Raw genomic sequence first — 26,005 nt, forward strand, 5'->3', positions numbered from 1 at the left:
AATGGGAAAAAAACATTTGCAAATGAAGTGAATTAAAATGGATTAATCTCCAAAATATTTAAATAGTTCATGCAGCTCAATATCAAAAAACAAACAACCCAATCAAAAAATGGGCAGATCTAAATAGACATTTCTCAAAAAAAACAAAAAAACCAAAAACAAACAGATGGAAAAAAAGTACATGAAAAGATGTTTAACATCACTACCTTAGAGAAATGCAAATCAAAACTCCCTTGAGGTATCACCTCACACCTTTCAGAATGGCCATCATTAAAAATAAATCTACAAACAATGATGGAAAGAGTGTGGAGGAGAGGTTGTGGGGAAAAGAGAACCCTTCTACCTTGTTAGTGGAAATGTAAATTAAAACAGCCACTAAGGAGAACAGTATAAAGGTTACTGAAAAAACTAAAATATCTACAATATGATCCAGCAATCCCACTCCCGATGTATGTCCAGAAAAAAAAAAAAAAAAAACATAATTTGAAAATACACACATACTCTAACGTTCATTGACGCACTATTGACTATTCATAGCCAAGACACGTAAGGAACCTAAATGTCCACCAACAGAGGAGAGTTAGAAGATATGGTACATATATATAATTGAATATTATTCAGCCATAAAAAAGAAGGAAATAACGCCATTAGCAGCAATATGGATGGACCTAGAGAGTGTCATTCGGAGAAGGCAATGGCACCCCACTCCAGTCCTCTTGCCTGGAAAATCCCATGGACCGAAGAGCCTGGTAGGCTGCAGTCCATGGGGGCGCTAAGAGTCAGACACGACTGAGTGACTTCACTTTCACTTTTCACGTTCATGCACTGGAGAAGGAAATGGCAACCCACTCCAGTGCTCTTGCCTGGAGAATCCCAGGGGCGGGGGAGTCTGGTGGGCTGCCGTCTATGGGGTCGCACAGAGTTGGACACGACTGAAGCGACTTAGCAGCAGCAGTAGCAGCAGTGTCATTGGAGAAGACAATGGCACCCCACTCCAGTACTCTTGCCTGGAGAATCCCATGGACGGAGGAGCCTGGTGGGCTACATTAGTCCATGGGGTCGAGTGAAGTAAACTCATAAACAACTGAATTTATTTCTCACTCTTCTGGAGGCTGCGAATCCAAAATCAAGGCAAAGCCCTCTATAATTTACACCCAGTGCCTTTTACTATAGCCTCACAGTGGGGGAAGAGGCTAGGAATCTCTGTGGGGTCTGTTTTATGAAAATACTAATCTAATTCATGAAGACTCCACCCTCATGACTTAAGAACCTTCCAAAGGCCCTGCCTTCTAGTATTTTCACACTGGATATTATTATAATATCCCAGGTGGCACAGTGGTAAAGAATCTGCCTGCCAATTTAGGAGATACAGGAGATGCAGGTTCAATCCCTGGGTCAGGAAGATTCCCTGCAGTAGGAAATGGCACCCTACTCCAGTATGCTTGCCTGGAAAATTCCATGGGCAGAGGAGCCCAGAAAGGTACAGTCCATGGGGTCACAAAGAGTTGGGCACGACTGAGCAACTGAGCACATACGCATTAGTATCTCAGCATATAAATTTTGCAGAGACACAAACCTTCAGACAATAGCAAAATGATATAATTATTAACATTTTAGAGGAGAGCATTTAGTGAGTCAGAGGTTCATTTATTTCCTGAAGATCATAGATCCAGTAGGATCTGGCAGACTTGTCACTTCTAAGCATAGTTAACCTTCTCTAAACAGACTCTTTTCTTTCTATGCTTTCCATAAATTCAAGAGACAAAATCCATTGTTTTGATGTCTAATCTATAAGAGTTCTTTTAGTGGTGACATTTTAGTGATAATTATATGTGCTTTCTGAAAAGCTAGTTCTTGGCTGCTTTTGTTCCGTGTACATAACTTGTTCATAGAACAAGCTCTGGAGCCACTCTGTAAGTGGAAGTTTTTATTGTTTTCTTAATAAAAATCCCCTAGGATGCTATCAAAGTCCTTAAGTCTATGCCAACACAAATGTGCAAGCTCAGATACATGGCTTCATATTTTCAGACCTTGTATCTGCACCCACATGGGTGGCAGGAGGCATGCTTCTTTATGGGTCTAGAGCAAGACTTTTGCAGAGCATATAGGGAGGGATCAGCCTGCTTTTCCTGCCTAAAACCCCTTCATCTGTAGCTGAAAATTGGTCTTTCAGAATGCTCAAGAGCACCTCTTACACTCATTAGCAGGTGGAGTGGGGAGGTGGTTGGGGACAGGGAGTAGGCATCATGTCACAAAGATAAACTTTCCATGTAATCCCTTATCTGACCATAAAATGTCCACAAGATTCACCATATGAAGGATTTTAAATCATTCATATTACATTGATCAAATGCATATGCTTAGAGTTGAAACACTGCCCAGAAATGACTAAATACAAATGAAATTTTGAGACGCACTTTGACTCTCTGTTTTTGTTAAAAGTTCCTGTAAGTAAATCTGGCTATGGCAAATACTATGGCTATCAAGAACTGTTCATGTACTCACTGAGACAGTTTTAAAGAAATATTTACTTAAAGATCTATTTTGTCTTTCATATCCTTTGTAAGTACATAGTTAACACATCTGCAGAATTTAGGAATTTTTAAAAAATTTCACAATACAAATTTGGAATGCAAGTGATTGGTGCTATTTATTTTATCAATAGGATTATTGATGTTTATGACAGCTCTGCCGTAGAGTTCTGATAAAAATTCTTAAATCTGACTGATTTTCATAAAGTCAAAATAGAACTCCTAATTACAGACTTTCTAAATACTGAATTTATAACATTCAAACAACAATCCTGCTGTATACTTACTGTTCATTCAAATGAGAGCACGGAGTGAACTTGCATGTTAGTACATGGAATGATGTGTGTTTAATTTCAGTTCAAATGCCCAAACTACTCTTCAGTCATGTAAGTATAGGCAGAACTTCAAAACATAATTATCAGTAGAGCAATAATGGACTATTTTGGGGGAGCTCATTCAATCATTTTTTAATGTAACCTTTCTCCCTGTCATTCCTTACGTAAAACTGTGTGTATAATTTGTCTAGAGTCTCTGCAATGACAGCCATACACCATCACATGAAAATATAATCACAGAGGACGGAGAGTAAAAAACTTACAACCACAAGACTGTCTCCTGATTTTAGCCAACGGTGGACCCTGTGTTCCTGTAATATCAGCCACCATGCTGTCCCTCAAATGCACCATGCACTTTCACATGCTTTTCTCTCTTTCTGAATTGTTATTTCAGTTTCTACCCGGTTCAATTCAACAGTTCAGTTTCACCACTATCTCCTTAACAATCCTTCCCTCAACATCCTGATATCTCCTTATCAATCTTTCCCTAAATACCCACCATCATTCACTGCACAGCATTTGAGTTCCCTGCAAGCAAATATTGTCCCTTTTCCTTCTTTGCATCCTCTTCTATTTCCCAGCAAACTGCTTTGCATGTAGTTGATATCCCATACACTTTTATCAAAATTCATTTTTGTAGAATATAATTTCAAACATCAGGCTTCCCTGATGATTCAGGAGTAAAGAATCCACCTCCCAATGCAGGAGATGTGGGTTCAATCCATGAGTTAGGAAGATCCGCTGGAGAAGGAAATAGCTACCCCATGGAGAGACGAGCCTGGTAGGCTACAGCCCATGGGATCACAAATAGTCAGACACGACTTAGCAATTAAACAACAGCAATTTCAAATCTCAATGTTAAAAGGATGTATTTTACACCACGATGCCTTTAATCAATTAAAATTTCAAGTAGGTATTGAAGGGATACATAAAAGAATGCGAGATGATAAATAATTAGTTATAATTATTTAATTAATCATTGCATAGATATGTGCTATGGGTCATTTTTATCCCAACACCTAGTCCATAAACATTATATGAGATTAAATAATGCTTAGTTTGTGGGCAATTAATTAACATTTGAATCTTTCTGCTGAGTCTGGTGTGCTATAGTCCATGGGGTCAGAAAGAGTCAGACACAAATTAGCAACAGCAACAATTTAGAATTAACTTAAGAAGGAAAAGAAAATTTATTTTCATTTTCCTTTGTCAAATGATTCAGATAAAACTTTATAGATGCCATGGCATCTGGTCCCATCACTTTATAGCAAACAGATAGGGAAACAATGGAAACGATGACAGATTTTATTTTCTTGAGCTCTAAAATCACTGCAGATGGTGTCTGCAGCCATGAAATTAAAAGACACTTGCTCCTTGGAAGAAAAGCTATGAAAACCCTAGACAGAATATTAAAAAGCAGAGACATCACTTTGCCAACAAAGGACCATCTAGTCAAAGCTATGGTTTTTCCAGTAGTCATGTACGGATGTGAGCTGGACCATAAAGAAAGCTGAGCACCAAAGAATTGATGCTTTTTTATCTGTGGTGTTGGAGAAGACTCTTCAGAGTCCCTTGGAATGCAAGGAAATCAAACCAGTCAATTCTAAAGGAAATCAGTCTTGAAAATTCATTGGAAAGACTGATGCTGAAGCTGAAACTCCAATACTTTGGCCACCTGATGCAAAGAACTGACTCATTGGAAAAGACCCTGATGCTGGGAAAGAGTGCAGAAGTGAGGAGAAGGGGTAGACAAAGGATAAGATGACTAGACGGCATCACTGACTCAATGTACATGAGTTTGAGCAAACTCCTGGAGTTGGTGATGGACAGGGAAGCCTGGCGTGCTGCTGTCCATAGGGTCATGAAGAATCGGACATGACTGAGCAACTGAACTGAACTGAAAGATCATGTTTACTATAGTTTCATGAACACAGAGGGCTTTGCTATAGCATTTTTGATGGCAGTATCAGTTACATTTGTGTCACTAAGTCAAAGTCACAGAAAATTTGATGATTAATTCTTATATTTTTCATAATTTGAATTTTTAAGAAAATATTCATTTCAAGGCTGAATACATTTAATGAAAGCATAACATCGGTTCAGTTCAGTCGCTCAGTCATGTCCAACTCTTTGCGACCCCATGAATCACAGCACGTCAGGCCTCCCTGTCCATCACCAACTCCCAAAGTTTATTCAAACTCATACCCATCGAGTCGGTGATACCATCCAGCCATCTCATCCTCTGTCGTCCCCTTCTCCTCCTGCCCCCAATCCCTCCCAGCATCAGGGTCTGTTCCAATGAGTCAACTCTTCACATGAGGTGGCCAAAGTACTGGAATTTCGCTTCAGCATCAGTCCTTCCAATGAACACCCAGGACTGATCTGCTTTAGGATGGACTGGTTGGATCTCCTTGCAGTCCAAGGGACTCTCAAGAGTCTTCTCCAACACCACAGTGCAAAAGCATCAATTTTTTGGTGCTCAGCTTTCTTCACAGTCCATATGAGAAGGCATAAGACATAAATCCTCCCAAATTAATCTTGAAGAATTATTAGTAAGAAGATGAATACTTTTTTTTTTTCATTCAGTAAATACCTACTGAAAACCTTCAAGCAAAATTTTGGAAGCAGAAGGATCAATTAGAAAGGTTATATGACAATTCAAGTAAGAGACAGAGGCTTGAACTGGAGTGATAGCAATGGACACGGACATTAAAGAGAAATGTAGGATATGGAATGAAGAAAATTTTCAAGTATCCTCCAATACTATAATTCACAGAGAATCGATAAGATGTTATCTTTAAAATGAAAAAACCTGTTACAGTAAAGGAACAGCAGTGCTAATTCTAATCAAGTGGTCAATCTCCTCTTTAAAAAATTCCAGATCCTTGTAAGTGGTTGCTTCCATTGTTCATGTAGTCTCATCTCTCCAATAATCTCCATCATTATGACTGTCTTGCAAGTTATCTTTTTCACTTTTACTCATTATTAAGTCTCCAGTACCTTTTGCAAGGTTTAGCACTTAAAACTATCCAGTAAATATTTAATAAGTAACTGAAAGAATAAGTGAAACAAAAGCCATATCTTCACAAATCCTCATACTTAATCAGTTCTTAGTAATTACCAAATAGCTCTTATGGTCCAAGTCATTCCCTTTTCTATCAAAGTTTCCTTCTTCTAAATTCAGTTCCTTGGGATTACAGCTCACTATGAGTCAATTAATACAATAGTTCAAGAGGCTGATTCACGTGTTAATATGTTTTCTCTTAGAAACTCACATCTTAAACAGAGATATTAAATATTTTTATACTCTCTCATGGATAACTGGTGATATCAGGTCCCAAGGTAGGCTGAAAAGACAGAGTTTATCAATTCTTATCATGTCTTTCTAAACATAGGATAGAACTTGATGTGGTCAAAGAATCTTCAGACCAGCTATTTCTGACAGATGTTTTGTTACAGTGTTTTCAGAGAATGACAAAATGTGCAGTTAATGGTGTGGGGATAATCCCTGTAGTGAGTGATAAGACAAAAGTTTTGGGACATATGCATTCTGAAGATGTTTTTCTAATTACTTGTAAGATGACACTGATAGTATTATATAAATTAACACTAAACTGAAAAGAGCCTCTTCCTGACAACTGAATGTCAGAGAACTTAGTTTGAAAGTGGATTTGGGTCACTGTTTCATTTTGTTTTTGCACATAAAATTTTTATATATAATAAATTTGTGAGGTAACTATATTCGTTATGATTTTCAAGAAAGGACTGATTGCACTTATTTTTGGAATTATCTGTGTACAGCAAGAAACAAAAATGGTTTTTAAAAATTGGTATTTTCACTTCTGTATATGAAAAACTAAACACATAATTTAAAAATCATTAATGATATTACTATATTTGGAAATGCAATAGAAAAACCAAAGATGTTTGGTATTTTATTTAAAAAATGCCATTATTCCAAGAGCTACTGATCCATATTGGAAGATCTAGTCATGCTAAAACATTATATAAGGCAAACATCTTAACGAATGTGATTTATTCCTTTGTTAATGAAAATAAAATAATAAAGTCCAAGAATCTTTTCTCACTGATTTTAGGCTTCATTTATATATATCTATACATATATAGATATATATACATACATACTATATATATATATATATATATATATGTATATTACATATATAAGTATGGAGAAATGATGTCCTGAGAATCCATACTTTTAACAACTGACTCAGGAGAAAGTAAGAATGTTTTCAAGACCCCTATTTTTTTTAATGTATTGTTTTTATTGAAGGATAATTGCTTTACAGAATTTTGCTGTTTTAAGACCCCTAGTCTTTATTCTTATAAAAACATCAAAATAATTTAGCATTGTTATCAACAACTGGAAGAAAATCCAAAAAAGATGAAATGCTTACTTTAAAAATTTGAAAATATAATATTCTCAAGGTAATTCATAGTTATTAAATCCTATGAACTAACCAGTCAGTCACTCTACCTGGCAAACAGAGAAACTGTGAATACAAACAGCATATTTTAAAAAGATAATTGTAACGTAGTACTAGAGAGGTCATTCAAAATCTGTCCCACACAAAAGCTGCCAGATTGTGACGATGATTAGCCATCTTAGGAAAGGTAACTCATCCATAGGTTGGCCTATGATCTTGAGTTTAGGACTTCTGACCTGGTACTAAAAATATGCATAGAGTCAACTAAATTCTCTCTCATTTATTTGACGGGGAAAATTCTGAGAAGCCATTAGTGTTAGATAGGAAGTTAGGCATGAGCAACTAGGGGTGGCCCAGCCAAAAAAGATTCAAGCTGATCTCAAACCTCACCCTAGACATCCTCCAGTGCAGCCCAAGAGAGCTCATAGACATGCTATAAAATAACCACAAAGACTTTTACAATTCCAGAGCATGTTACCTATGTGCACAGTGGATGCAAACTAACCACAGGGACTACTCCCGCTCTGGTACATGTGCCCCTGATGCACAGCTGTGTCCTCAAGTGACCTTAGGCAGCCAGGAGTCTATTAAAGGTTCATAAATAGTCTATACATACATACATCTGATTATAACAGACTGAATTATGAGAAAGACATGCACAATAGAGCCAGTTGTTACATAACTTGAAACTGTCAATCAAAACTGTCAGTCCACACCCACCCAGATGAATATGTAAAAGCCCTATCTTAAAAATTCTGTACCTCATCATTCTAGCACCCGTGCCTCTCTTGGCTTGGCTCACCTCTCCCTTGAGGTGTTCTTTCTCTTCTTTCTTCAAGAAGAAATGCTTTTGCCATGAGTAAGACCTCAGACTCATCACTGTGCTCTTACCAAGGATAGAGCCCAATGAGGAAGGGCCTTTTTGACACTCCCTATTTGCTAATATTATCTGTGGGAACTGGATATAATGAGAAACAGCACTAGAGCTCAGACTAAACTATCACAAAGTAAATTTATGAAGACAGAGAAACAAGAAAGCAGTGGGTGCCACTAAGTCATCCACTAAGTTTGGGGCAAACACATTTTTTTTTTCTCTAGTTAACAGCCACTTCCCATTTGTTCCTGCTGATAAAATCTCTAATTTTGTTTGTATAGTAAGTGAATAGTCAGAAAAGTTGAATTATGACTGGTCTAAGCCCAGTGAACTGCTAGGATAAGTTTATGTCAGCTCACAAGAGCTATTTTTATGCATCTCTTCCCAATTCAGAGTTCAGTGGCAGTTGGAAACCTGCCAATATGGGAGTATTTGTGTCACAGAAATCAAGCAAGGGCTATGAATTAGGACTATTACTCTCTCTGGCTACAGCCAGTTATTAACCATTTATCAGCAGTCAGAGCCCATCATGGAAATCCCATTTCCTTTTGCCATCTATCCGTCCAGGAGTAGGTACAGGACCAAACTCTGACCTATGACAAGAGGAGATCTGATGGAAATTATCTGGGAAAGATTTCCTCCTTGATATGTTAAAGCCAACAAGCCACCCCACCCTCCTACTTTAAGTTATACTGTGTAACTCTTTGAGATGTAACATGAGGGAAGGTCAAGAGAAACCCAGATGCCTGTATCAGTCATACTCCTGGACCAATAGATGGCAAAAGGAAATGGGATTTCCATGACGGGCTCTGAGTGCTGATAAACGGTTAACAAATGACTGGTCTATGCTTTATTGACTATGCTAAAGCCTTTGACTGCGTGAACCACAGCAAGCTGTGGAAAATTCTTAAAGAGATGGGAATACCAGACCACGTGACCGGCCTCCTGAGAAATCTGTATGCAGGTAAAGAAGCAACAGTTAGAATTGGACATGGAAAAACAGATGGATTCCAAATCGGGAAAGGAGTACGTCAAGGCTATATGTTGTCACCCTGCTTATTTATATGCAGAGTACATCATGAGAAATGCTGGGCTGGATGAAGTACAACCTGGAATCAAGATTGCAAGGAGAAATATCAATAATCTCAGATATGCAGATGACACCACCCTTATGGCAGAAAGTGAAGAGGAACTAAAGAGCCTCTTGATGAAGTGAAAGAAGAGACTGAAAACGTTGGCTTAAAACTCAACATTCAGAAAGTTAAGATTATGGCATCTGGTCCCATCACTTCATGGCAAATACATGAGGAAATAATTGAAACAGTGACAGACTTTATTTTCTGGGGCTCCAAAATCATTGCAGATGGTGACTGCAGCCGTGAAATTAAAAGATGCTTGCTCCTTGGAAGAAAAGTTATGACTAACCTATATAGCATATTAAAAAGCAGAGACATTACTTTGCCAACAAAGGTCCATCCAATCAAGGCTATGGTTTTTCCAGTAGTCATATATGGATATGAGAGTTGGACTGTAAAGAAAGCTGAATGTCAAAGAATTGATGCTTTTGAACTGTGGTGTTGGAGAAGACTCTTGAGAGTTCCTTGAACTGCAAGGAGATCCAACCAGTCCATCCTAAAGGAAATCAGTCCTGAATATTCATTGGAAGGACTGATGCTGCAGCTGAAACTCCAATACTTTGGCCACCTCATGTGAAGAGTTGACTCATTGGAAAAGACCCTGATGCTGGGAAAGATTGAAGGCAGAAGGAGAAGGGGACAACAGAGGATGAAATGGTTGGATGGCATCACCAACTCAATGGACATGAGTTTCAGTAAGCCCGGGAGTTGGTGATGCAGGGAGACCTGGCGTGCAGTAGTCCTTGGGGTCGCAAAGAGTCGGACATAACTGAGCAACTGAACTGAAGCAAACTGAATAACTCTGAATCACAACTAATCAAAGGGCAGGAAAGTAAGAACTGTCCACCCCAGGAACAGAAAATAATGGAGTGTCCTCTCTGCAGAGAATTTTAAAAACAATAATGAAACACATTAAATATTCATTCTTTATCACTACCCTGTATTGGCAATTCTAAAAAAATGTTAGTGATAAGATACTCCTTCCCAAATGCAGGGACTATTCCTATCCAAGTCCTCTAGTGTGTTAGGAGTAGTAAGTCTACTATCTTAAATATCTAATGACATGAGATAACTAATGATTTTTGTTATTTAAGCAACTTTTGTATGAGTTTTCTCTTACATGCAGGCAAAACATTCTTAAGAGCTAAATTTTTTCACAGAAAGGAGCAGATTCAGAGGTTGCCAGATGAGGTGAATCCAGCACTAAAAGGAAAGCCATGAGCCCCTACTCTAAGGACCTACACAGCTGCTCAGATCCCAGGCTCCCCACTTTTCTCATCATGTGATTATGGCTCCTGTTCTAGTGTGTTCAGGAGATTCTCCCTACTGTGTCATCAAATGACTTATAATAAACTGCCTTTATATTGACCACCACGAGCAGGTTTCTTCACCTTGTAACCAAAAGACCCTACTGAAAAACAGAACTTAGCATTTAACAACTAAATTACAAAAGACTGACCAAATAAAAGGTACTGATTGAATTCACATTGCAAAGTCTATACTCAGAAGATAGAAAATAGACAAAAACATGCTTAAGTATTGCTTAAAGTAGTTAAAATTTATCTAAGTGAAAATAAAAGAACAGATATATATGACATGTTTTTGAAAAAAATAAAATAATGTGGGAAAATTCAGCCAACTATTACCTATAAAAAGACGTAATGACACAATAATTTGAAAATATTTATTTCCATCTAGCATGAAGACTGCTGGATGGAAATAGATGAGATATCAGTAGTTGCTATTTCTGAATAGTGGTATCAAGGCATATTAATATTATTCCTGTTCATTTTCTATTATTTTCAAACTTTTAGCTGTAAAGAGATAAAACAAATTCAAAGTAGTTAACTAGCACATATTTTCTTTTCATTACTATGTTAAGAAAATACACTAGGTTACTATTGTTCAGGATGAGAATATATACATATATAATGAAATTAATAAGGTAGATGAAATACAATCAGGAAACATTTAAAAATATAAAATGATGTTTGAAATTCATGAGAAACTTCATTTTATAAAAAAGGATCATCACATTCCAAGAAAATCTATCTCTCAAAAAAATATGTAATTAATTTAATGAGAGGTATTTTTAAGAAAATAAAAAAATATTAAAAATATTTAGTTCTTTGCTGTTACAACAGTATAATCAAAACCTGAGTTATGTTTCTGAGAATATGGCTTTATGAGAGGAACTTCACAATCTTGTATTCTATTATGTGATGAAAGAATCATCTAGGTTTGACATGGAATCTCAAGCCTGTCTGTTATTTATGTAGTTACACATTTAGACTTATTTTATTCTTTAGAACACCACTACTCAAACACATATGGTAGTTGAAGTATGTGTTATATTTCAAATCAATAAAGAGTTTTCCTATTTTTATTTTTTCCTATTTCCTACTTTTATTTTTCTGAGTGAAGAAAAACTTGGTTCAAAAAAGTGTGGCGAAAAATCAAGATATATAACTATATTAAGAGACAGGAAATGATGATTTATTTGAAAAGTCAGGAAATACCTAAAATTTCCAGTCACTATTTTCAATTATCCTTTGCCCATGAATAGAGATTTCTTTCAGAGGGAGTGTAAATTGTTGATATGTATGGATTACAAGGCATGAGACTCATTATCCTAGATCATATATAGTAGCACTTTGCTTCCAGAAAGGCTATCATTAAAAAAGTCTCATAATATTTCATAAAATTAATTATATTTAGTATCATCCTATTGCAGAAAATGACAAGAGCAAACACAGAAATTAAAAGATAAAAAACATACCAGATACAGCCAGGAAGTCATCAATGCTTGTAATGTCATCTACAGCTTCAGTGAGGACATGGATATGATTCTCCCATGTGCGCTTGTACATTTCCATGGTTTTTTTGACCACTTGACTTTTGGGTCTTGCAGCCAAAGCAAGTGCAGCATTAATAATCTATAAAAATACAGAATGTTCACTTGGTGATTTATTTCAGAATACTTACCATTGTGCATATGACACTTTTTTTTTAATTAGATCTGTTTATGCCCTCATGTGTAACTCCTTTGCTTTTGGTAATAGTTTAATTTTATTTTTGGTAATTAATTTTAGAACTGTTTATCAAACATCAATGTACTAAGAACTGCAAGAGATAACAAAGATAACAGATATCTGCCTATATAGAGGTTGCATGTGACTTAATGAGAAGGAGATCATATAACTCCAGCTCGGTAGAGTATGCAATACATACCATAATTACATAAGTGATTGACAGTCTTTAGAGAGTAGAGAGATCACCTTCAGCAGCAATTCTAAGAAAAGGTTTCAGGAAAGAATAATGCTTAACTGGCCATTTGTATTTACTTAGCACAAGTAGGTAGTGAATCGTCATTGTATGCAAATCACAGGAGGAAAAGCTTTGACTTCCTTGAGGACTTGAAGAATTTTACCAGTAGATATTCATTGTTGATCAATTCTTTCGTTTGTCCACTCATCATCATTCAATATTTCAAATATATTATGAGGTTTTTGGTTTGTGTTTGTTTGAAGGGATCAAGCACTGTTCTTGGTTTTAGGGATATGGCAGTGAACAAGCCTCCCCTGGTGGCTCAGACAGTAAAGAATCTGCCTGCAGTGCAGAAGACCTAGGTTTCATCCCTGGGTTGGGAAGATCCCCAGAAGAAAATGGTAACCCACTCCAGTATTCTTGCCTGGAGAATTCCATGGACAGAGGAGCCTGGAGGGCTACAGTCCATGGGGTTGGAAAGAGTCAGATGTGACTGAGCTGCTTTCACTTTCATTTTCTTTCAATGAACAAGACACAAGAAAAAAAAAATCACTGTCTTCATGGAGCTTATATCCCAGTTAGGAGAGATAGTCAATTAGTGCTTGCTCACTTGCTCAGTTATGTCTGACTCTTTGTGATCCATGGACTGTAGCCTACCAGGCTCCTCTGTCCATGGGATTTCCCAGGCAAGGATACCAGAGTGGGTTGCCATTTCCTTCTCCAGGGGATCTTCCTGCTCCAAGGATAGAACCCATGGCTCATGCACTGGCAGGCAAATTCTTTACCACTGAGCCACCTGTGAAGCCCAGGCAATTAGCAAGTGAATTTAATAAAAATATATGGTCTCTTCTATGATTATAAGAATTAAGAAGAAAACATAGAGCAGAGAAGGGGGATAAGGCATGGAATTTTAGCAAGGCTTCACAGTGAAGGGGGCAGCATGGGTGGGAAAGAATTTGAAGAGAGAAGTGGCTATATTCAAAAGGTGCATAAACAGGATAATTGCTATGAGATTGGTAAGTAGTCTCACCTAGAGCCTGGGTATGCAAAAGGAGCCCTTAACTGTCCTGCTCAAGACCGGAGCCTTATTTGGAAGGTACTGGAGAGTCCCTTTGACTTTTGAGTGATTTGCTCAGAACTACACTTTAAAAAGATGAATTTGGCAAAGGAGGCTACTGTAATAGGATACAAGAGTAAGAAAGAGCTTGGACTGCAATGGCGGAGGTGTTGAAAAAGTTTTGACAGGAATTTTAATAATTTGAATTAGGATAGCTCAATTATTGTCAAAAATATAATGCAGACATAAATGACTCTTTAGAAAATAATGCTTTAGAACATGGAAATATTCCCACAATAGTGTAATAACAGCAGCTTACAGAACATCATGCTTCATAAAATGCCACTTCTAGCAAATATGCTAGAACTAAAAGTTAGATAAATCCATACAAATAACAGTGGTTCTTTCAGAGTGATGGAATTTTCAGTGCTTTAATTTGATTTTGTGTGTGTAACTGAATTGTTCAGACTTTCTATGGGGAATATGATTTAGTTGTATACTCAGACTGAATGAAGTTATTCTTCAAAGAAAGGTAAATACTAAGGTTCTTCCATGATTAATGAAGAGAATGATTATAGTATTGATAGAAAATGAGAGATCAGAGGTTAAAAAGTCATTCAGGGTTGTAAAAGCAGATGTGTACAACTGTTTTGGAAGACATTGTTGATGAAGGGTATTAGATGTCAACCTTTCTAATACAGAGGTTGACTTTGAAGGGACTCTTGGCTCTCTACAAATTACATAGTGGTCAATCAGAGATATGAAATTGAATTTCATAAAAAAGCTGTCATCAGTTCACTCATTTATTAGTTCATGCTTTGTAACAAATCAATGCTATGCAGCAACAATGTATCCAGTTCTACACTGAATACTAAGGGCATCACAGTGAAAAATATTTCATCATAGTTTCTAAAACAGCCCATGATCTAAAAGCGAAAGACGACCAAAGCCAGCCAAATGCAACATACCAGTGATTATCACTTTATCCTGTATCTGAATTCCCTTGGATAGCTTATTACAACAGATTCCTGAGCCACACACTAGAGTTTCTGATTCAGTTGATGTGCTTTGGAGCCTGAGAATTTGCCTGTCTAGCAAATTCCGAGGTGATAGTGATGTTATCGGTCTGGGGCTCCCAGTTAGGAAACCATTTTAAGTGTTAAAATGTAGGGGCTATTGTAAAAGTGAGCAGAAGAAGCCTTAAAACATGTGAGAGAGGTACTCAGCTCCATAAGGAAAGATGTGTCAAAGGACTGAAATCTGAAAAATAAGTGGAAATTAGTATAAGGTTATATTCATTTAGAGGCAATAACTAGTACAATGAAGACCTAGAAGCAAGGTAGACCCTAACCTCATCTTCTTGGGAAGAGGAGATAGTAACAGAGTTGCAGAAAAATCAAAAAGATAATGGAAGAGAGGAAAGAACACAGGTTTGGAAAGCACCAATACATACGAGGAAAGGATAAAATGGAAGTGATAAAGATGAGAGAAGAAATGATCAAGGAGGTAGAAAAGTAAGGTATTCAAGAGTTGAGATGAGGAAGAAAATATTTTCAAAAGGTCAAATACCATAGGAAAGTAAAGAATAATGAGGATTATAAATGACTTTTGAATTTGGAAAATAGGAATCATTGGTGTGGCAGAATATTGGATACAAGATTCATACTTCACCGAAATGTAATGACAACAATAATAAAAAGAAGCTTTTTTCTACTAGGTAACTTAAAGGTTGTGCCTAACTGGTGTGATTTTCCACAAATTACTGGAGGTATAGGAGGAAAGAAATTAATTGCTTGAAATTGTTATGTTGATATTCTCTTCTTTCTTTTTTATGAAAGAGAACACTTTGAATTTAAGGAAACACAACCTACCTTTAGTAATAACAACTGCAGAATTCCTGAACTGTAGTTTTAGAGCTTTATTAATCTACTAACTTATAATGTAGGACAGGGAAGCCTGGCGTGTTGCAGTCTATGGGGTCGCAAAGAACCAGGCATGACTGAGTGACCGAACAAAAACAGCAACTACCCGTGCACACTGCAGAGGCTCTGGCCTCTGGTGTTTCATCGTCCCTGCAGCTGAACAACTGAACACATGTGATTGTACTGCCGTTATGCCTCGCAGTCTCCACATACTTTTTTTTTTTCATTTATTTTTATTAGTTGGAGGCTATGAGACATGTGCATACTTTTTAAGTACTCATGCAGATCCCTTAGTGGTGATGTGGTATCAGAAATACATGGCATGCTGTATTTTGTATGAACATTTTCAGTTCTGCAGCTGATTCCGTTTAACTGATTCAACACTACACACTAGGAGAGATATATATCCTACTTGACTCCTGATATTTAACTGAAAACTAAAAGCAGAAAAAAACTTGAATGATGTGCAACCCTTCTTTAAGGCAGAAGAAATCTTCATCCCAGTGTCATCCTCCTAATATTTTAGATACATATCTTGAGAAGTGGGGGAGAATATTCTCAAATACTCCTTATGCATACCTAAAGATGACTTAAATTTAAAGTGAATGATGTTGCTTCCTGAGGCATCTTTCTTTAGATTATAGTTCAGATGTGTACATATCAGAATCACCCTTGGCCCCATTCATCACCTAATCATTTATTATCCTTTGAAACAGCATCTTTAACTTTAGGACCTTTTTATATCTTGTTGCTGTTGTTCAGTTGCTCAGTTCTTTCTGACTCTTTGGTACCCCATGGTCTGCAGCACACCAGGCTTCCCTGTCCTTCACTATCTCCCAGAGTTTGCTCAAACTCATGTCCATTGAATCGGTGATGCCATTTAACCATCTTATCCTCTGTCGTCCCCTTCTCCTGCCTTCAGTCTTCCCAGCATCAGGGTCTTTTCCAGTGAGTCAGTTCTTCGCATCAGGTGGCCAAAGTATTGGAGTTTCAGCTTCAGCATCAGTCCTTCCAATGAATATTCAGGACTGATTTCCTTTAGGATGGACTGGTTGGATCTCCTTGCAGTCCAAGGGACTCTCAAGAGTCTTCTCCAACAACACAATTCAAAAGCATCAATTCGTCAGTGCTCAGACTTCTTTATGGTTCAACTCTCACATCCACACATGACTACTGGAAAAACCATAGATTTAGACTACATGAACCTAAGTCGGCAAAGCAATGCATCTACTTTTTAATATGCTGTCTAGGTTTTTCATAGTTTTTCTTCCAAAGAGCAAGCATCTTTTTATTTCATGGCTGCAGTCACCATCTGCAGTGATTTTGGAACCCAAGGAAATAAAGTCTGCCACTGTTTCCAATGTTTCCCCATCTATTTGTCAAGAAGTGATGGGACCAGATGCCATGATCTTAGTTTAACAGGACTATTTTTTTTTAATGATCTTATATATTAACAGGACTATTTTAATACCCTTCCAAATAGTTTCCTAACCCTAGACCCTATTTGCTCCAGGCCATTCTCCTTATGACAAACACATATATTTTTCAAATGCACAAGAGATCCTGTCCCATCCTGCCTGCTGTAATGACCGCCCTCATTTTAGCCTACATTCCAGCTGTCTTCAGCTTTATCTCCTGATCACACCATGTACCTCCATACTTCCACAATTTTTTTCTTACAACTGAATCTGCCTCAACACCATTGCTCCATCACTTTCCATTCTTTCGTCCTTCTGAGGAAACAACTCTTACCTCTTAGAAACCTGCTGAAATACCACTGCATATTGTGACATCTGTCCCATTCCCTATACCCCGGAACATGAACTGTCTTCTGTGTTTTAAAAGTACTTTGCCCATATAACCAAATAGTAATTATCATATTGCATGAGTGTTTATACACCTCTGCTCCATATGAGCCTCTTGATAGGAGGGACTGTGTTTTATTTATCCTTGCTTATTGGTATATTAAGCATGCTAATTATAGTCCCCGCTGTATTTATTAACTCTCCCTAAAAGATATTAGTTGATTCAAGGTTTACTCTTAGAGAACAGCCATAGGAAGCCAAGTTCAGCATATTTTTTTTTTTTTCCCTTTTCAAAAGTATTTAGATCATACGCTGGTGTTCAACTCAAGGACAACCATTAGTAGTCACGGGCATGATGTAAAAGGTTAAGGCATTCAAATCTCTATTGAATATTTGAACAAAGATTTACATAGAGGTCTTACAGTAATATTAGAACCAGAGGGGGACTGATGGGGTTAAGGCCCTGAGGAAGTAGAACAAACCAAAGTTGAAAGAAGACACTATGAGTAGATCGAAGTTATGATATAAAGAAAAGAAAGAGCATAGAGTAAAATAAGCCAGTCAATTGAAAGAAAAATGAATGAAACTGTGTACCCATCAAACAAAATCTTTTTATTCTCTCTTCTCCTCAGCCTATCAATCTGACTATTCTAGATATCTCATAAAAGTGGAATTATATAATATTTGACATTTTGTGAGTGGCTTTTACATGTAGAATAATGCTTTCAAGGCCCATCTGTTGTAGCATGTGTCAAAACTTTATTTCTTTTTAAAGCTGAATAATATTCCACTATACATATATTTTGCTTATCCATTTCTCTGGTAATGGACATTTAGGTTGCCTCCACCTCTTGGCTACTGTGAGTCATGCATATGCAATGGTATACAAATATCTTATCAAGTCCTGGCTTTCAAATATTTCATTTATACACCAAAAATTTAAGTTCTGGGTCATGGGGTAATTCTAAGTTAAACTTTTTTGAGGAAATGTCAAACTGTTTTTCCACAGTGACTATACCATTTTACATTCTAACTGGCAAAATACTAAGCTTCCAATTTCTCCACTTAAATGTCCTAAGCAGAGTTTCTAAGCAGTTCATTGGAATTAATATTTTGAATTCAATGAGGAAGATCCTACCACTATTCTCATTTTACTAGTGAGACAATAAAGGCATAAACAGACTGGATAATTTGAGCAAAGTTATAGAGGGAACTCTAGATTGTAAGACAGGAGGCTTAAATTAGAGTTTTACTTTGCTTCAAACTGATTTTATATACCCAGAAGAGTCATATTGGTTCTTCCAGGACTCATTTTCCCAGAAGAATAGGTAAGTTTGCACTGAGTTTGGGGTGGGGGCAGTACTTGAGTTAGCTGATCCCTCTCAGGTTCCTTTGAACATACAGATTTAATACTATCAACTGATGTATATACATCTCTTAAAAGATTCCTGAAAACAGTTACTTTCAAAGTGAAAATAAATCCATTTAATTTAATTTCCCTCAGAAATATTTCAGTATTGACATTCATACAAATAATCTTAAACATCTTAGTTAATATAACAAAAGCACTTTGTGGATTAAAAAGATGAGTTATGTGGAAGTACCTATAGGTCTGATTACCTAAATGTCATGGTGTGTAGAGAAAATTAAAATAACTAGATATATGATACCTCCAATACATCTAAGCTAGTGTGTGACAAGAATTTATATGAAATGTACTTAAACTGGTAACTGTAATAATTTTGGAATAGTAGCAATCATGATAATGACATCACATTCAATGCTCCAATTTTGTGCATTCTTTTCTTAGTTTCTTAAATGATATTCTACTACCAAATGTTTCTCACTTTCTTTGTTGGTATTTCCACTTTTCCTTAGTTTTGATAATCTTTTCTTTTTTGTCTTCTTTAATTCATGGGAAACTATCATTGAGTTTTAAAAGTAAGCTACGTGATATTTGTCATCAAAGAATCTCCATAGTCACATCTTTACATTAAATTATAAAAGCATTTCGAGGCTCGGGAAGGGTGATGGTGAGGAGGCGTAACCTGTCATAGACCCTCACAGGTTTATAAACAACTAGATTGCATTCAACTTTGGCCTAATAGTGTTGCAGTCTCATTACTCCATGAAAGGATGGTCCCTATATGAGAGCATTACTCACATGAATCTTCTCATGAGGCTTTAACTTGCATCTGTGTGTGTGCATGCTAAGTCACTTCAGTTGTATCCGACTCTTTGTGACCTTATGGATTGTACCCCATCAGACTCCTCTGTCCATGGGATTCTGCGGGCAAGAATACTAGAGTAGGTTGCCATGCTCTCCTCCAGGGAACCTTCCTGAATCAGGAATTGAGTCAAGGTCTCATATCTCCTGCACTGGCAGGTAGGTTCTTTACCACCTGGTAAGCATTTGGATACACAGAAAAAACCTACTCTCTGTGTGTTGTGCTTATTGCTCAGTCATGTCCAACTCTGCAACCCCTTGGATGGGAGCACACCAGGCTCCTCTGTCCATGGGGATTCTCCAGGCAAGAATATTGGAGTGGGTTGCCATGTCCTCCTCCAGGGTATCTTCCCAACCCAAAGATCAAACCTAGGTCACCTGTATTGCAGATGGATTCTCTACTGTCTGAGCCACCACGGAAGCCCTACTCTAGCAATGAAAAGCAATTTTTAGAAAGGGAACAGGGTGGGAATTTCCTGGTGGTTCAGTGGCTAGGACTTAGGTACTTTCACTGCTGAGGGTCTGGATTCAATCCCTGGTCTGGGAACTAAGATCTCACAAGCCCCACAATCAGAAAATAAAGTAAAGTAAAATAAATAGGGGAGGGGTGCAAAGTTGATTTGGGGGATAGAGTCTTTGTATTTCTTTTACACATATTCTAGTACAAGCTTTTATCTCTCTTAATCCATACTGCTAGACCAAAGGAGAAAATTCAACCTAGGACTATTTAAGTTATGGAAAATGTAATGCTCCCTAGAAGGTTTGTAAAAGACAACTACTTTACAGGAAAATCAAAATACTATTTTTCTGTTCTCTGTACTAATTATTAAGACAGGTTTGTGGTGTTTACTTGCTAAGCCGTGTCCAACTCTTCTGCAACCGCATAGACTGTAGCTCGCCAGCTCCTCTGGCCATGGGATTTCCCAGTCAAGAATACTAGAGTGGAATTCCATGCCCTCCTCCAGGGTATCTTCTGAACCCAGGGAAAGAACTTAGGTTTCCCTCTTGCAGGTGGAATCTTTACCATCTGAGCCACACAAATACACAAAGAATTTACAGCTTTGATAAACTCAATGATCATTTTGATGTTAATCACAAAAATGTCCCTTAAACAAAAATGAATTTAAAGAAAAATGAATCTAAAGAAACACTTTACTTTTTAGAGTTAACTATAATATATAATATTGTTAAATATAGCCAACATCCACTGGCTCATCAAAAAAGCAAGAGAGTTCCAGAAAAACATCTATTTCTGCTTTATTGACTATGCCAAAACCTTTGACTGTGTGGATCACAATAAACTGTGGAAAATTCTGAAAGAGATGGGAACACCAGACCACCTGACCTGCCTCTTGAGAAACCTGTATGCAGGTCAGGAAGCAACAGTTAGAACTGGACATGGAACAACAGACTGGTCCCAAAGAGGAAAAAGAGTATGTCAAGGCTGCATATTGTCACACTACTTCTTTAACTTATATGCAGAGTACATCATGAGAAACGCTGGGCTGGAGGAATCACAAGCTGGAATCAAGATTGCCAGGAGAAATATCAACAACCTCAGATATACACATGACACCACCCTTATGGCAAAAGGGTGAAGAACTAAAGAGCCTCTTGATGAAAGTGAAAGAGGAGAATGAAAAAGTTGGCTTAAAGCTCATCATTCAGAAAACTAAGATCATGGCGTCTGGTCGCATCATTTCACGGCAAATAGATGGGGAAACAGTGGAAACAGTGAGAGACTTTATTTGTTTGGGCTCCAAAATCATAGCAGATGGTGATTGCAGCCATGAAATTAAAAGATACTTACTCCTTGGAAGGAAGGTTATGACCAACCTAAATAGCATATTAAAAAGCAAAGATATTACTTTGCCAACAAAGTTCCATCTAGCCAAGGCTATGGTTTTTCCAGTAGTCCTGTATGGATGTGAGAGTTGGACTATAAAGTAAGCTGAGTGCCGAAGAATCGATGCTTTTGAACTGTGGTGTCGGAGAAGACTCTTGAGAGTCTCCTGGACTGCAAGGAGATCCAACCAGTCCTTCCTAAAGGAGATCAGTCCTGGGTGTTCACTGGAAGGTCTGATGTTGAAGTTGAAACTCCAGTACTTTGGGCACCTGATGCAAGGAACTGACCCATTTGAAAAGACCCTGATGCTGGGAAAGATTGAGGGCAGGAGGAGAAGGGGACCACAGAGGATAAGATGGCTGGATGGCATCACCGACTCAATGGACATGAGTTTGGGTAGGCTCCGGGAGTTGGTGTTGGACAGGGAGGCCTGCCGTGCTGCAGCTCAAGGGATTGCAAAGAGTCGGACATGACTGAGTGACTGAACTGAACTGAACTGATAATATAGAACTAAAATCAGAGAAAATTTGCTTAAAAAAAGAAAATTCTGAAATCAGTACTGTGTATTGCAAGTTAAGGTAATGCAAACACCTTAATTTCTAATGATGAAACAAACAAAAATAACCAAGATTTTTGGATTCATTTTAATATGCCACTCATGTATTTAATAAGTTTAGAATTTATAGTAGAAAAAGATATTTGCCATTTTCCAAGTCATTTGGGATCAGGTGGAGGAATTAAAAATGAATTTGATAGCGTTGCCAAATTGATAAACTCTCTTTTAAAGGAAAAAAAAGTTATTTTATATCAGAAACATCTACAAAGTTCCTTTTAAGGCACCAGCAATTCCACATAAGTGTAAAAGCAAAGGGGGGCTTCCCAGATGGCAAAGGGGTAAAGAAATTACCTGCCAAGCAGGAGACAAGGGTTTGATCCCTGGGTCAAGAAGATCCCCTGGGGAAGGAAATGTCAATCCAATCCAGTAAAATCCCATGGAAAGAGGAGCCTGGCATGCTATAGTTCATGGAGTAACAGTCAGACTTGACTTAGCAACTCAACAACAGCAAAATAAAGGCAAAACATAAGCTATTTATTAAATTTTAAATGTACTTTATGATAAGAGTTTGGAAAATTTTTAAATTTAAAAAAGTATATATTTGCAATGTTTGAATGCTTTGGATTAGACATTCTCTCCATGTGTTTAGATTTTCTGAAGATTTAACTTGGTCTTATCTAAAAGCATGAACTGAAAAGAGTTCAAAACCATTAGGAGACTTAATGTTTTTAATTGTCAAGAGTGTTTTCTATTTATCTACTATTTATCTAAAGCAGAAAAACAAACAAAACAAACTCAGAAAATGGACACAACTTGGTGACCGAACAACAAAAGAGAAAAGTCACACACAAATATTTGATAAAGGTTAACAGGTATATAAAACCCAGATCATATAAAGCAATATTTTCCCTGCACTTCCAAGATGTTTTAACAAGATATGTACATAGGATACAGGGTAAGAACTGGGTTAAAATAGTCAAGGATGACTTGCTCTATTTTTCTCATTACTTTTATTCTCACTCTTTCTCCCTCCAGGGGGTTCCTCGAAGAGACATTTTCTTAAAGTTCTTGACCTAGCATTTTGGCTTCTTGGATATTATGTCTGCTGCCACAAGTCTACACTCTGGTACCATTATCTCTCAATGGAACCATTAAAGTAACTTTAACCCTGGTTCCAGCCACTCTCTATAATCTAATATTTCTGAATTACAAATCTCATGACATTCCCATCTGTCTCTTAGGATAAATGCAAAACTACCTAACTTGGCTTTAAAGGTCTGAAATATTTGATGCCTGTCTATTTCTCTAGCATCATTTATCATCAGTTCCCCTTTCTACCTCTTTTTAGGTAACTAATTCATCTAACAGAGGTCACAACAAGAATAATTCATCTAATAGAGGTCACTTCCTCAGGAAAACTTTATCAAATCCAAGTAATCTAGGTCAAGTTTCTGGTGATATACTGTCATAAAACAATACATTTTTCTCCTTGCGTATTTATCTTATTATGTAATGGGATGTCCATTAGAGTGAACTTTGAGTTCATTTGACATGTGATCCGCATCCCTGACTGTACTGAAAGGCATGACTTTTAATGTTTCAACATTATGTCCCCAGGGCATGTGCAAAGTGTCTAGTAGGATCCCCTTTCCATATAACTAGGCTCCAGTCTCCAGTTCCTCCTACTTTGCTAGCCTACACATTTAACAAAGCCTTTTCCCAAGCAAGTACCTCCCTACAAGGAACTTTTATACTAGTACCTAAAATAAAAGCAATTTAAAAAGTCTATATTGATTTTCTTATAACTAAAGAATGGAATCACAGGGAGAAGTATGGAGGCACTGTTAAGGTTTGTATTCAAAAGAAAAAGTGCTGATTAAATCTTCATAGTAAGGTATTTTGAGGGCCATTCCAATGAGGAACATTGGCCAATGGACTGCACCACCAGGACTTGCCTATACTTCAATATTAGAGAAACTAGAGTTAGAGAAAGGTAAACAGTAAAATGGAATTTTTCCTATTGAATTACCATACTCAAAAATTCGCCAATTTGCTAAGTGTTCAGATTTGAATTCTGTAACTTTGTCAGCTAGGGTCAGAACAGGAAAACAAGAAGGAATCCAAGATGGAAAGTCAGTTAAGAAATATTGTAGCAATCTTAACCACATAGTCAAGACAAATAAGAGAGTGTTCTATCAACTATTCAAATTGCCCTGAGACAATAAAAGCAAACCCTTTTATTACCAATGTATAGATGGAAAAGCAAAAATAAAATTAAGAAAAAGAGAATATATTAATAACAAACTATCAGAAAGATAAAGCAAAAAGATTCCAAACAAAATAACATCAAAAAATAAATAGCTAGGAATAAATTTAATCAAGAAGGTGGAAGATCTGTACTCTGAAAACTATAGGTGAAGAAAATTGAAGATGATACAAAAAAATGGAAAGATAGCCCATGTTCTCAGATTGGAAGAATCCATATTGCTAAAGTTTCCATACTATGCAAATCATCTACAGATTTAATAAAAATCCTTATCAAAATACCATGACATTTTTTTTTTCACAAAACTAGAATAATCCAAAAATTTACATGGACCCACGAAAGACCCTGAATTGCCAAAGCAATCTTGGGAAAAAAGGACAAAACTGGAGGTAATACACTTCCTGCTATCAGACTATACTACAAAGCTACAGGAATCAAACAGTATCGTACTGGCACAAATCACAGACATAGACCAACGGGACAGAATGTAGAGTTCAGAAATAAACTCACATCAATGGTCAATTAGTCTATGACAAAGGATAAAACACCAGGCAACAGAAAAAAGATAGTGTCCTCAACAAGTGGTGCTAGGAAAACAGAACAGCTATATGTAAAATAATGAGATTAAAATCTTTTCTTACATCATAAAAATATAAACTGTAAATGATTAAATATCTAAATGTAAGCCCTGAAACCATAAAACTCCTAAAGGAGAACACAGGCAGAATACACTTTGATATATATTTTGGCAACATTTTTTTGGGTCTACCTCCTAAGGCAAAATAAATAAAAGCAAAAATAATCAAATGGAGCCTAATCAAACTTAGAAACATTTGCACAGCAAAGGAACAATTGGCAAAATGAAAAGACAAGCTATGGAATGGGAGGAAATATTTGCAAGTAATATGACCAATAAAGGGTTAATATACTATGTCTCTCTATCTCTCTCGATATATATATACACACTTATAATACATATATTTTATAATAGCACATATTAGTATATAGTATATATATAATATATTTATACTATGTATAAATATGTATGTGTAGTGCATGTGTATGTATATATACATATATATACACAGAGAGAGAGCTTATACAACTATCAAGAAAAAACTTCAAAAAATTGATAAAAGATCTGAAAAATATACAATGGAAAAAAGACAACCTCTTTAACAAGTGGTGCTGGGAAAACTGGTCAACCACTTGTAAAAGAATGAAACTAGAACACTTTCTAACACCATGCACAAAAATAAACTCAAAATGGATTAAAGATCTAAATGTAAGACCAGAAACTATAAAACTCCTAGAGGAGAACATAGGCAAAACACTCTCCGACATAAATCACAGCAAGATCCTCTATGACCCACCTCCCAGAATATTGGAAATAAAAGCAAAACTAAACAAATGGGACCTAATGAAACTTAAAAGCTTTTGCACTACAAAGGAAACTATAAGTAAGGTGAAAAGACAGCCCTCAGATTGGGAGAAAATAATAGCAAATGAAGAAACAGACAAAGGATTAATCTCAAAAATATACAAGCAACTCCTGAAGCTCAATTCCAGAAAAATAAATGACCCAATCAAAAAATGGGCCAAAGAACTAAACAGACATTTCTCCAAAGAAGACATACAGATGGCTAACAAACACATGAAAAGATGCTCAACATCACTCATTATTAGAGAAATGCAAATCAAAACCACAATGAGGTACCATTACACGCCAGTC

At 36.8% G+C, this 26,005-nt stretch overlaps 1 protein-coding gene across 1 annotated transcript in view; it reads right to left on the bottom strand.

The window, feature by feature from the left end:
- The window catches only part of CTNNA3 (catenin alpha 3), a 1,844,203-nt gene that overhangs the window by 591,061 nt on the left and 1,227,137 nt on the right, over positions 1 to 26,005 (bottom strand). The window contains exon 12 of the mRNA XM_061163003.1: positions 12,107 to 12,263. Within this exon, the coding sequence (XP_061018986.1) occupies positions 12,107 to 12,263 (157 nt within the window). The remainder of the gene's footprint in view (positions 1 to 12,106; positions 12,264 to 26,005) is intronic.

This window comes from Dama dama, chromosome 15 (genome assembly GCF_033118175.1).
Source record: "Dama dama isolate Ldn47 chromosome 15, ASM3311817v1, whole genome shotgun sequence".
In the NCBI taxonomy this organism is placed as follows: Eukaryota; Metazoa; Chordata; class Mammalia; order Artiodactyla; family Cervidae; genus Dama; species Dama dama.